This window comes from Oncorhynchus mykiss, chromosome 12 (assembly GCF_057628025.1).
Source record: "Oncorhynchus mykiss isolate SJ-2025 chromosome 12, ASM5762802v1, whole genome shotgun sequence".
Taxonomy (NCBI): domain Eukaryota; kingdom Metazoa; phylum Chordata; class Actinopteri; order Salmoniformes; family Salmonidae; genus Oncorhynchus; species Oncorhynchus mykiss.
The window spans coordinates 74408917-74419756 of record NC_143033.1 but is presented as its reverse complement, the minus strand read 5'-3'; the positions used below and the strand labels follow the sequence as shown (position 1 = coordinate 74419756).

The window sequence follows — 10840 nt, the reverse complement described above, 5'->3', positions numbered from 1 at the left end:
CAGTAGCCTGGCCTACCATTAGAGACGTACTGCTTTTTATGATACATTATGTCTGTTTATATTCAATGGCAAATAACTGTCTGGAGGAGAGACAGAAAATACTCTATGCAAAGCATAATATATTATAGAGTGTTCATAAATACCATAGAAACAGTTAATAGATACATATTACATCATGATGCTTTATAAATTAAGTACTGTGGAGGTAGGAGTGAAAACTAACAAAACTGCTGGTGAATGTGAACCCTGCTCTTTTTTTCCCCATACACAAGATGGCACTGTAGGGCTACTTTTATTAAAGTTCTCCATTATATTAGTTGTACCAATATCACTACATTAGGCCTACATTTCTTCCAGGGTGTAGAATGACAAGTCTACGGCGAGTTTATGATCAGGCCATTGGGTGATAGTGTAAGTGATAAAACGGGTGGGCCGAATGGATGCAACAGGATGGAAAAAGATAACATAATCCACTTCAAAACACCAGGCCCAACCAGAATAAAATAGTGATTAAGTAATGAAATCATCTTCAAAACACCAGGCCCAACCAGAATAAAAGAGTGATTAAGTAATGAAATCATCTTCAAAACACCAGGCCCAACCAGAATAAAAGAGTGATTAAGTAATGAAATAATCTTCAAAACACCAGGCCCAACCAGAATAAAATAGTGATTAAGTAATGAAATCATCTTCAAAACACCAGGCCCAACCAGAATAAAATAGTGATTAAGTAATGAAATCATCTTCAAAACACCAGGCCCAACCAGAATAAAAGAGTGATTAAGTAATGAAATCATCTTCAAAACACCAGGCCCAACCAGAATAAAATAGTGATTAAGTAATGAAATCATCTTCAAAACACCAGGCCCAACCAGAATAAAAGAGTGATTAAGTAATGAAATAATCTTCAAAACGCGTCTAGTTGCTGTCTTTTGACGTAAACCATATGCTCGGTCTTTACTGTGTATCATCGGGCATAATTGATCCTTCATTGATCATTGATTCACATTTAGCACAGTATGTCCAGGCCACCTACAATGGAATAATATTTGTGTACAATTAGTTCTGATTCTCACTCATAGTTACTGGTGGTGTATTCCTGGGGCCATTAAGCATCTCAGAGTAGGAGCGCTGACTTGCCTTTTAGATCCTAGATCAGCACTCCTACTCTGAGATGCTTGATACTTACAGCCCCTGATCTGTAACTCTGACACTGCAGACAGTAAGGCTGTTTCAGTGTGTCACCTACAGTGCTCTTCTTACGGCGCGTTTTTCTTTGCCCGCTCTCTCTCTTTCCTGGCACATCCACATTGGTGCTTGATCTGGGCCATAACGAGTTTATCCTAGACTGTGAAACAATAGCCAACATGAGAAAGCAGGAAGATATGCTTGAGAGCGAGGCCCTTATCAGCGGAAAGTTCTTAATTGTGCTCTATGTAAACGGTGTGTGTAACTCCTGGCACCTGGAAAGAGGGTTTTATGTGGTCAGATGTGCGAGTGGAGATGGATCAGTTCAGAGGCCTATCGGTGCAGATGGCGAAATACACTACACGGTTATTAATCATCTCAAATAATTATCTGATTGAGGTGCTGAGCTAAGCGTTTTTCGACATTCCTCAAAATATGCTTGTGTCTTGTGGCCCATTGAACATTGATTTGAGCCTCCCAATGGAATCGTTTGGTGGAAGCTGATCAGCTAGAGCGAGAGGAAGTGTAGCTGAGTTTATGGTGGAAATTCTATGATAGCACCAATAGTACAGATGATATGTGTTGCATTATCCCTTGATGGCTCTGTGCAGATTCAGATTAGCTAATGTACTCAAGTCCTTAAACGTTGGAGGTTTATTCAATCAGCTGTAAAGAGAAAAACAAATCATTGATCGGTGTTGAAATGTGGAAGTCATTTTGGCCCAGAGTCTTAGCAAGCTCAGTCCCAGCTGAGGCAGACAGTACATCAGTGACGTGGATGAATGCATCATGAATGCGTCATTCTTTGTGTGTACTGGAGGGCCCAGAAGTGTCTCAATGTACTACTGCAGCTCTGTGGATATGCCAATGACAGCCTTGCAGGGGGTGAGACATTCCACAGAACTACTGCTGGGGGGAGAGATTTGTCATCAGCCATTACTTCACATAATAAATACAGAAACACAAAAACATATCTCCTCTCATCACCAGCTGGGACATCCCCCACACACCTTGTGCTGACAGTGACAGAAAACCCAAACCATATTTGACTTATGCACTGTTAGTGTTAAGTTAATAAACGTTTCCCTACAAACAAAGTGAAGTTGATGTAAGTTTCCTTACAGACTTGATTCAGCTCGGTCTGTTTCTCACAAGGAGCTCTAGCCTTGAGACATAACAGAATAGCATAAAAACAATTATTGACAGTTTGTGTTGTCAAAGAGCATGTTGAAGCTATCCATTTCAGCCTTTGAAAAGTTTATAGTTTTCCACTTCAAGCAAGCTACACTGAGTGCACAAAACATTAGGAACACCTTCCTAATAATGAGTTGCACCCCCTTTTGCCCTCACAACAGCCTCAATTTGTTGAGGCATGGACTCTGCAAGTTGTTGAAAGTGTTCCACAGGGATGCTGGCCCATGTTGACTCCAATGCTTCCCACAGTTGTGTGAAGTTGGCTGGATGTTCTTCTTTGGGGGACCGTTCTTGATGCACACAGGAAACTATTGAGCATGAAAAACCCAGCAGCGTTGTAGTATATCCAGTCTATATGAATAGACACCCACACCTTTTTGACAGCTGAAGTCTATTAGGTTGTATTTTTGTGTTTCAAAGAAAGATATTTGTGTAAAGAATGCAACTCAGAAAAATGTCCCTGGAGCGTACATATCCATTCTGGCTGGACTTGGAATTGGTAAATTGTTGAGCTGACATGATACTACTCTAACCCAATGATTTTAGGACAATGTCAGATGAATTTGAGGGACCAGTTTACAACTAAACCATTTACTTCAGAGGCTGAAATATGATGCTTTAAACCACATATAGCAACAAAAAAAGTTAGTCAATTTGCTCAAACTATTATTGAAAATATTTTGCCTGTTTATCTGGTCTGTGGTGATTTAAAATACTCGACTGTTCTGGTCCATTAATTGAAACATGACTGAAACTGGAAAGGAGTCAAAGGGGGCTCTATATCATTAACATACTTTACTCAACCAAAACAAGAAATAAAACTGTCATCTGCCAATAACAAAACCCTTTTCCATAGTTTAACAATCATCTATATTATAGTTCACCCAACTTCGGATATCTTGGTGTAACTGCTACGGTGTTGGTTTGACAGTTGTTGGACCAAGGTTGTGTCCTGGTTGGTGCTATGCCCGAATTCGCTACGCTGGTTCAGCTTAAATAGTTCAGCTGCAATGTGATTTCTAGTTTGCTCAACATTTGGACATATTATTGTAGCTGAACCTAAATTAATTCTCAAGTTGAATTGTATGTTCCCTCAACCTAAAATCGAAAGTTGAGTGAACATACAATTCAACTTAAGAATTGATGTTGGTTTGGCTAACATGTAAAAATAAAGAAAGTCGCACACTCTAATTATGCTCCAACCGACATTTCAACGTCGTCGATAATATGCCCAAATGTTGAGCAAACTGGAAATTGTATTGCAGCTGGTTGCTGTGATTTTAAGTTGAATCAACACATATAGAATAAAAACGTTTTTATAGTGTATTGGAACTCATATTAGTCTGAAAATCAGTTTACTCACAGGATTTGAGCAAGTGAGAAAGGCTACAGGGTCATCAGCTAGTCAGCAGTCTATTTTCAAAACGAAGACCTTCAGTGACTACTGGTACAGATGTCTGTTCCTTCCAAACTGAACGTCTAATAGAGTATGAGGAAGCATTGAAGTAGAGAGACAGAGAGAGAGAAACTAGGAAAAGGAGTGTGAGGGAGAGGGAGAGAGCGAGAGAAAGAAAGAAAGAGAGAGAGAGCAGTTGAGTGAGAAGGAGAGAAAGAGAATAGGAGAGAGATGGATTGTATTGTAAGTGGTAGTGGGCTACAGTAGCTCTCCCCTTGTCTGGGGCTGTCTGTCCCATTGTGGGAACCCGCCCAAGCCGCCCATCCTAGGAAACGAGAGCTTCCTGTTGTTTTATAGAGCTTTCCTGCAGAAAGGTTGAGATATGTAATCTGGGTCCACCAGGGAAGAGGAACAGAGCAGTGTCAGGCAGAAATGAAAGCCCCTAATCCGTCTCCCATGTCTTCTTCTTCTTTCTCCTTTCTGCCTCTTCTTCTCTGGGGTAAGTAGATGATTTACAGAGTACTATATGTATGTAAAGACGGCCAGAGGTAGGGAGAAGTATGTTGAACTACTGAGAAAAAAAGTATGTAAAATATTGCCCTAGATTTCACCTCTTACAGTAAGTGGAATGCTTAGAAGCTCACGGTGAAGTAAGGGATTGTAGTAAGAGCTTGGCAGATCTAATATTAGATTATTGTTTTAAGTTGCCTAAACTAAGTGATTTTGATTTGTTAAAAACATTTTCATGCTCCAATGTTGAAGAAGCAGAGGTTAAATATAGGTATGATGATGTTATGGATCTGGTGTCTTTCTTGACGATTATAAGCAGATTGTTGTTCTAATTGATATGATCTGTTTTTTTTACCAACAAATACACAAGATATGTGATTGAGATAATCACGGTCTTCACAGAACACAATGTCACAATAACGGTTTAATAAGGAACACCTCAGCTTTAGACTAAATTTCCCAGACCAGATCACTCTACAAAAAAAACTTTTAAAAAATGATTCAAAGACTAAATTAAATAGTTTGTGTTTGAGGAAATGGCTGAACTGTTTCAGACTTTATTCAGAGAACAAAGGGATGATACACTCCCTGCCACTGACCAGCTCTCTCTCTTCATTTGTTTCTCTTTCCCACTCCTCTCTTTCTGTCTCTCCTATAAGTTCATCAGTCTTCTATATGTAAAAAAAAATAATACACATCTGTCTACTAATTTCTGTATTTCTACTTGCTTGTGTTTGTCTTTGTTTATTTCGCTGACTGTGCACGTGTGAGAATGTGAGTGCACACTTTTCTGTCAAGAACTCTCCGGTGACATTGTCCCTGTTTTGTGTCTGTCCCTGTAGCACTGAGCTCTACAGCAGCTGGCCTGATAGGACATTATGAGGCGCCACAAGCTACCACACCAGGTAACTAACTGTTGTCCTCTTCTCGTGGTCTCTACGTCAACTAACACAACTCATCTATGTCAACTAGTGTTCAAGACCAAGGGAACAACAACAAATGTTTTTTTGTTAGACTGTCTTCACTTTGATGGGGGTCCCATTGGGGTCCCGTGTGGCTCAGTTTGTAGAGCATGGCTCTTGCAACGCCAGGGTTGTTGGTTTTATTTCAACAGGGGACCTGTACAAAAAAGCATGAAAATGTATGCACTCACTACTGTAAGTCGCTCTGGAGAAGAGTGTCTGCTAAATGACTATAATGTAAATGTACTGATGAATACATTTACAGCAATACTTTGATTAAACAGTATGTTATTCTCATCAATTAGGTTTCACTTCACGGCATGACTCAACAACATATGCAAACTACCAACACCACGGTAAGTTACCAGATTAATTGAACACTTTTTAGGCAACAATTTAACACCTATTTCACAATATTGGTATTACACAACCTAATGATCACAGATGGATTATGTTGGAAATGTTTGTAATGGTGTAGCACCCCATTAACGTTCGAAACAAACATTACCGCAGAGGTTTGTCCTTCGTCATCTCTATCGCGCAACGCTTTGATGTGAGATTATATTTGAATCCATGGGGGACTCTGTTGGACAAGCACTGTAAACACATGGGTTCAGAACATAACTGGCCAACCTCTTAAAAAAATAAAAAAGACAACTGAGATGCATCTCTCTGCCAAGAGTCCTAGGCTTCTAGCATACCGTGGAGCCAAGACAAACCTGTGGGGAGGTCCCCACCGTTGTGGGGTTAGCAGCAGCTGACATAAGGCCCGTAATTGTCTGGGGTCAAAGGTTAACTGAAGCCTAGTTACAGGCAGCCCCCCCCACCTGGTCTGCACTTCCTGTATTTGTTAACCATTCGCCCCATGTGATGGCTGTGTTATAAACAAGAACTCTAGAGTTGTGAAACAACTGGAACTTTGGAGCAGCTAGTCCCCCTTCACTGTTCCTCACCCTACGATTTCCCTTTTCTCTCTCTCCGCTCCCCTCCAACTCACCCAACTCTGAGCTCCTCCTCTGCTGAAAAGACACATTTCCTGATGTCATTACTAAATCAAAACCGTTGCTCAGCGAACAGATGGTGTTTCAGGGGCCCAACCACATTGTGTAGCATAGATTGTCCTGAGAATACATCTTCTAAATCTTTTTAAAGTCACTTTAAATGTTATTAGTTCATCCCAGTAATCGACAAAGACTTATTTTGAAAAACTTCCTTTTTGATAAGGAGCTTGAGGTATGAATAATCATTTTAGTGATGATGAAGAAGTGGTCTAATGCGTTGTCTTTGAAGAGCAGTATGAAACAGAGACAGTAGTCTGCTGAGGTAACAGTCATGCAGCTCCACATGGCTCAAGGTACTAAATAAAGATCCAGGAGGAGTCCACCCATATTCCCAGGCTTATCCTATTGTGTGAACGCTGAAAGTCCTATTGAGTTCGAGATTTGCATTACTTGCTGTGGCTGTGGGGCAGATAGAGAGTAGGTCTTTGCAAACAGCTGGCTGACTCTAATAACGTCTTCCAGATACAATCACATTAACCCAGATATGAATCCACAGCCGTCTGCACAGCACACGGTGCGTAGTCATGATTACATCCACCCTAAACGCCCTGGTCCTAAATGTTTACTTATGTTTCCGATTTGGCAGAGGCAGCCCTCAAGGCAAATAAATCACAAGCTGCAAGTCAGCCAGGCCTTTGACTGTGAGAAATGGAGACTAAAAAGCCGAACTAGAGTTAAAGAGTAAAGGGTTTTCAGATGTGAGTCCAGCCCAACTTGGGTGTGCTCCCTTTTATTTGAGAGAGAGAGAGAGAGAGGACAGTCTTTTGAGCCTCCACCCCTTTAAAAGGCAAGACAGTCCTAAAGAAATGCACTGGAGAGGGTAAGAGCTTGCTGCCAAGGCGCAGGGCAGACAGACAGATCCCCGAGGAACATCTGGTAACCTAACCGCGGGTAACACCGATCTGACATCTGGTAACCGAGGGTAATGCCGTGTCTAGCTGCTTCCACCCCTATCTAGTTTCCTGTTATGCCTTGCAGGGCTCGGTGTTAGAAGTTCAGGCTCAGTCTAGATGGTCGTCAGTCAGTAGGGGAAACTCTCCTATGTTCACTTTCTCTGACATGAAGGGAGCGCTTGTTTTCTTTGCGGTGCTCCTCTCTGTTCTCTCTGGTGAGTGTGTGGGCTCGGCCCGGCGGCAGCGAACGCACGTCTCGCGTTGCTGGACAGTCAGAATGAGTTGCTGACACGATGTGCGGCAGTAAAGATAACATTCATTGCATGCTTCGTTTTGATTGGGATCTTAAATGTTACATTAGTCATTTGAAAAACTTTTCTAGAAGATTTGATCATTCTTTTAAAAAAGATGTTGAATGACACAGCTGTTCAGCCTGTCTGTTTGAGAGGCCGTTTTCAACAGACATTTCTCTTGTGATTACAACCATTGGCCAGTCAAATGTCTACAAATGTATTGTCCTTTTCTCTTCTCAGGCGTTAGCCTCGAAGACAGAGGATTCTCCAGTGGATTAGGTGGGCCATTATTACCTTTCTGACTCTACATGTAGGCTATTTAATAGTGTTGAATCAGAGGTGACACTGCTGTTTCTGCTTGCTGTTAAATCAACATAAGGTCAGACTGGGACTTGTTAGTAATAATGTGTAACCATGAATCTTCTAGACATTCTTCTAATCCCTCATTTTAAGGATTCCTTTTTGACGATTGCATAATTTTAAAGAACTGATTTTCTAATTTACAGTATTCTCTCTCTTATTGTACAGGTTGTGGGAATAAGTATGTTAATTGTGAAGAATACTGTGAGATTTGTGTGTATTTTCACACAAGGACGGAGTGCTACGCGACCTTATTTAAGGAAACCTGCTACAGTCCTTTTGTAGGTGGCATGGAGTTATTAAACAACACAGACTGGTGCAACTGGAACAATGTGAAGAGGTAGGCCTAAATGCTTATTTTAATCCACTTATTGTTCTGTTTAATTTGTTTCTGATCCAACTTATCATGCCATTGGTCTTGCATTATCACATGCTTAGTTCAAACAGTAGTTTTGAGAAACCCAACACACAGTCAAGTGAAATCAGAGTTAACTCACTCATTAATGATCAATCCATACCATGAAACTCTTAATAATGTCTTTCAGAGCACATAATGTTGCCCTCTCTTGTACTAATAGTACCCCTCGTATTCCTCCCTGTAGGATGTATAACACCTTCACCATGTGCACGGAGGAGATAGCAGAGTGTCTGCTGATCCCCTGGCCCAACAGGATGGTGGAGAATGAGTTTGTAAACATCCACTCCAGGTTCTTCCCGGACTGTCCCAACGAGGGGCTGAGCGACCCCCCGCCCAGCATCGTGTTTGCCCTGGTGATGACCCCCATCTGCCTCATCCCCATCATGGTGGTCCTGGTGGTGCTCAAGACCAAGAACGGAGATGGCAGCTCCTGATAGGACGTCCTGGATCCGTCCTCATCCACCCTGCCTCACCTCCATGTTCAGACTCACTCTCTCCATCCCATGAGGATTCAAGACTGGGACCATTGACTCAACTATTTTACAGAGAACTGCTTAGCATCTTCCACCCACTGATGATTGGCTTAGCTCTGTGGAGTCCTACCAAAACAATCTCACAGCCCAAACACCTGACACATGACCTTTTTGGATGCACTGATACAGAATGAGTAGTACCACATGAGCATCGTCAAGGACACAGGGGTTCAAGAAAGGGTCCGTCGGTGTTGTGTAGAGTGTCAGGTCAACATCCTCAGGGTTGCTTCTTGAAAACTCATCTCATTCCTCGATGCTACTCTAACCAAAAGTGGCGACAGCCATGTAAATGTTTTGACTTCCTACACACCTTAGGAAAGTATTTAAGATAGTAGGGTTCATGGACTTATGTCATTCTTGACAATCCATTCCATGACCATCTCCATCTTGTCCCAGATGTGAACCCTAACACTGACTATGCTAGAATAGTTACATTCTTTACAATATTTTGATATTATATAGTGGAATTCCTACCCTCTGGCTGGGAAAACGTGAGTCTCGCATTGCTGGACATTCCAATTGAGTTGATAACCAATGACAAAGGCTTTCTGTTTGAGGAATCCCCACTCTCCATTTACTGTACACTCAGATAAAAAGGTGCTAACTAGAACCTAAAAGGGTTATTCGGCTGTCCTCATAGAACCCATTGAAGAACCCTTTCTGGTTCCAGGTAGAATCATTTTAATAGAACCCCTTTGGGTTCAGAGTAGAACCCTTTCCAAAGAGGGCTCTACATGGAACCCAAAATAATGGTGCCTAGAACCAAAATGTTTTTTCTTAGAGTGTAGTTATCCATATAGGATCTCCATCATGTTTATTTCTGTATTTAACTACAGAACAAAACGTGATGTACCCTCTCACCTGATAGCTTTCCTGTCCTTGAATGTGTTTTGTGTATATTGGAGAGCCCTCTTTGCCCCCGAGTGCAGGGTTAAGAATGTATGCGGTATGGGGTGGGTGTAGGAAGGCCATGATGAAGAGGGTTGGCCAAGCATCAGTCTGTGTTGGGGTCAGGAACTAGACACAATGGGTGGGTAGCCTATGCCCAACATGTAGTCTATGAGATCTGTTTCCAGGAATTGTCTATTTCCCAGCATTAAGGGCCCCGCGCCTCAACCTCTCTCTCTCTCTCCCTCTTGACAATGACGGCCCCCACTGTCGCCCATGATGAGCCAGTCGATGCATGCCTGAGAGTTGAATCAAGCATTAGATCAAAAGACGACAAACATTTAGTCTCCCCCCCTCGGCTCAGCGTAGCAGTGAGCACTGACTGAAGACAGAAGGAAAAACTAATGTCTATCTCTCCTCTACTTAAACTGTGTAAGAACTGTTTGTTTCATTTTTTATTATGTTGTCGCGAATGACACTGAAAGCATTGAGTTGCATTCAGGTTTAGAAACAAAGAAATATGTATGCTTATGTATTGTATTTCTGCTCTTACTCTGGACATAAGACGTCCTGGACTTTGTACTGTCTGTGAGAGGGGTGTGGGTCTTAGTCAAAGCATAGCCTCTTTCCTTACACAATGTACTGTATATAATTTTATTTTGCAATTAAATATATTAAAGCCAAAGGCCTAATCACTTGACTTTGTTTTGAACGCTACGGAAATGGATTGTAGAAATAGATATTGTATTTTTGTGAAGTCTCCTAACTGGATCTAATTGGTTTAAACCCCCTGCCTTAATGGAATGCACAGCTGATAACGCCATGGATGATCCATCAAGTTTTTACTCATTTAGACCCAGTGCAGAGATGGGGTGTTATTGTGAAATCTAAATAGACCCTTTGCCCTTCACCATATAGGGCACTCTTGTAGATAAAACAAATAAAAAGTATTTACCCTGTCTTGTGACTGCATGGGTGGGATTTTCACCATTCTTTATTGCAGTCCTACAAGAGTCCATTGGAGCTGTTTTACTCACATAACATAGCTGCTGTGTTTCGGTGTGAGGTCTCCTCTCTAAGCAAGAAGTGACAGCAGCTGTGTAATCCCCACCCTTATCTGGCATAGACAAGTCAGGCTGGGTGG

General features: G+C 41.7%; 1 protein-coding gene across 3 annotated transcripts; it reads left to right on the top strand.

Annotated features, from left to right (window-relative positions):
* Positions 1-3792: 3792 nt before the first annotated feature.
* Positions 3793-10381, top strand: LOC110538211 (receptor activity-modifying protein 1). 3 transcript variants are annotated; one of them, XM_021624868.3, is made up of 6 exons: positions 3793-4277; positions 5131-5193; positions 5556-5606; positions 7738-7776; positions 8026-8197; positions 8460-10381. In XM_021624868.3, the coding sequence occupies exons 1-6, from the start codon at positions 4211-4213 to the stop codon at positions 8707-8709; spliced, it is 642 nt and encodes a 213-aa protein (XP_021480543.2). In that variant the 5' UTR covers positions 3793-4210; the 3' UTR covers positions 8710-10381. The 3 variants fall into 3 exon arrangements, with proteins under 3 accessions (XP_021480543.2, XP_090049382.1, XP_021480545.2); XM_090193256.1 differs by lacking the exons at positions 3793-4277; positions 5131-5193; positions 5556-5606 and adding an exon at positions 6923-7233; XM_021624870.3 differs by lacking the exons at positions 3793-4277; positions 5131-5193; positions 5556-5606 and adding an exon at positions 6923-7419.
* Positions 10382-10840: the final 459 nt, after the last annotated feature.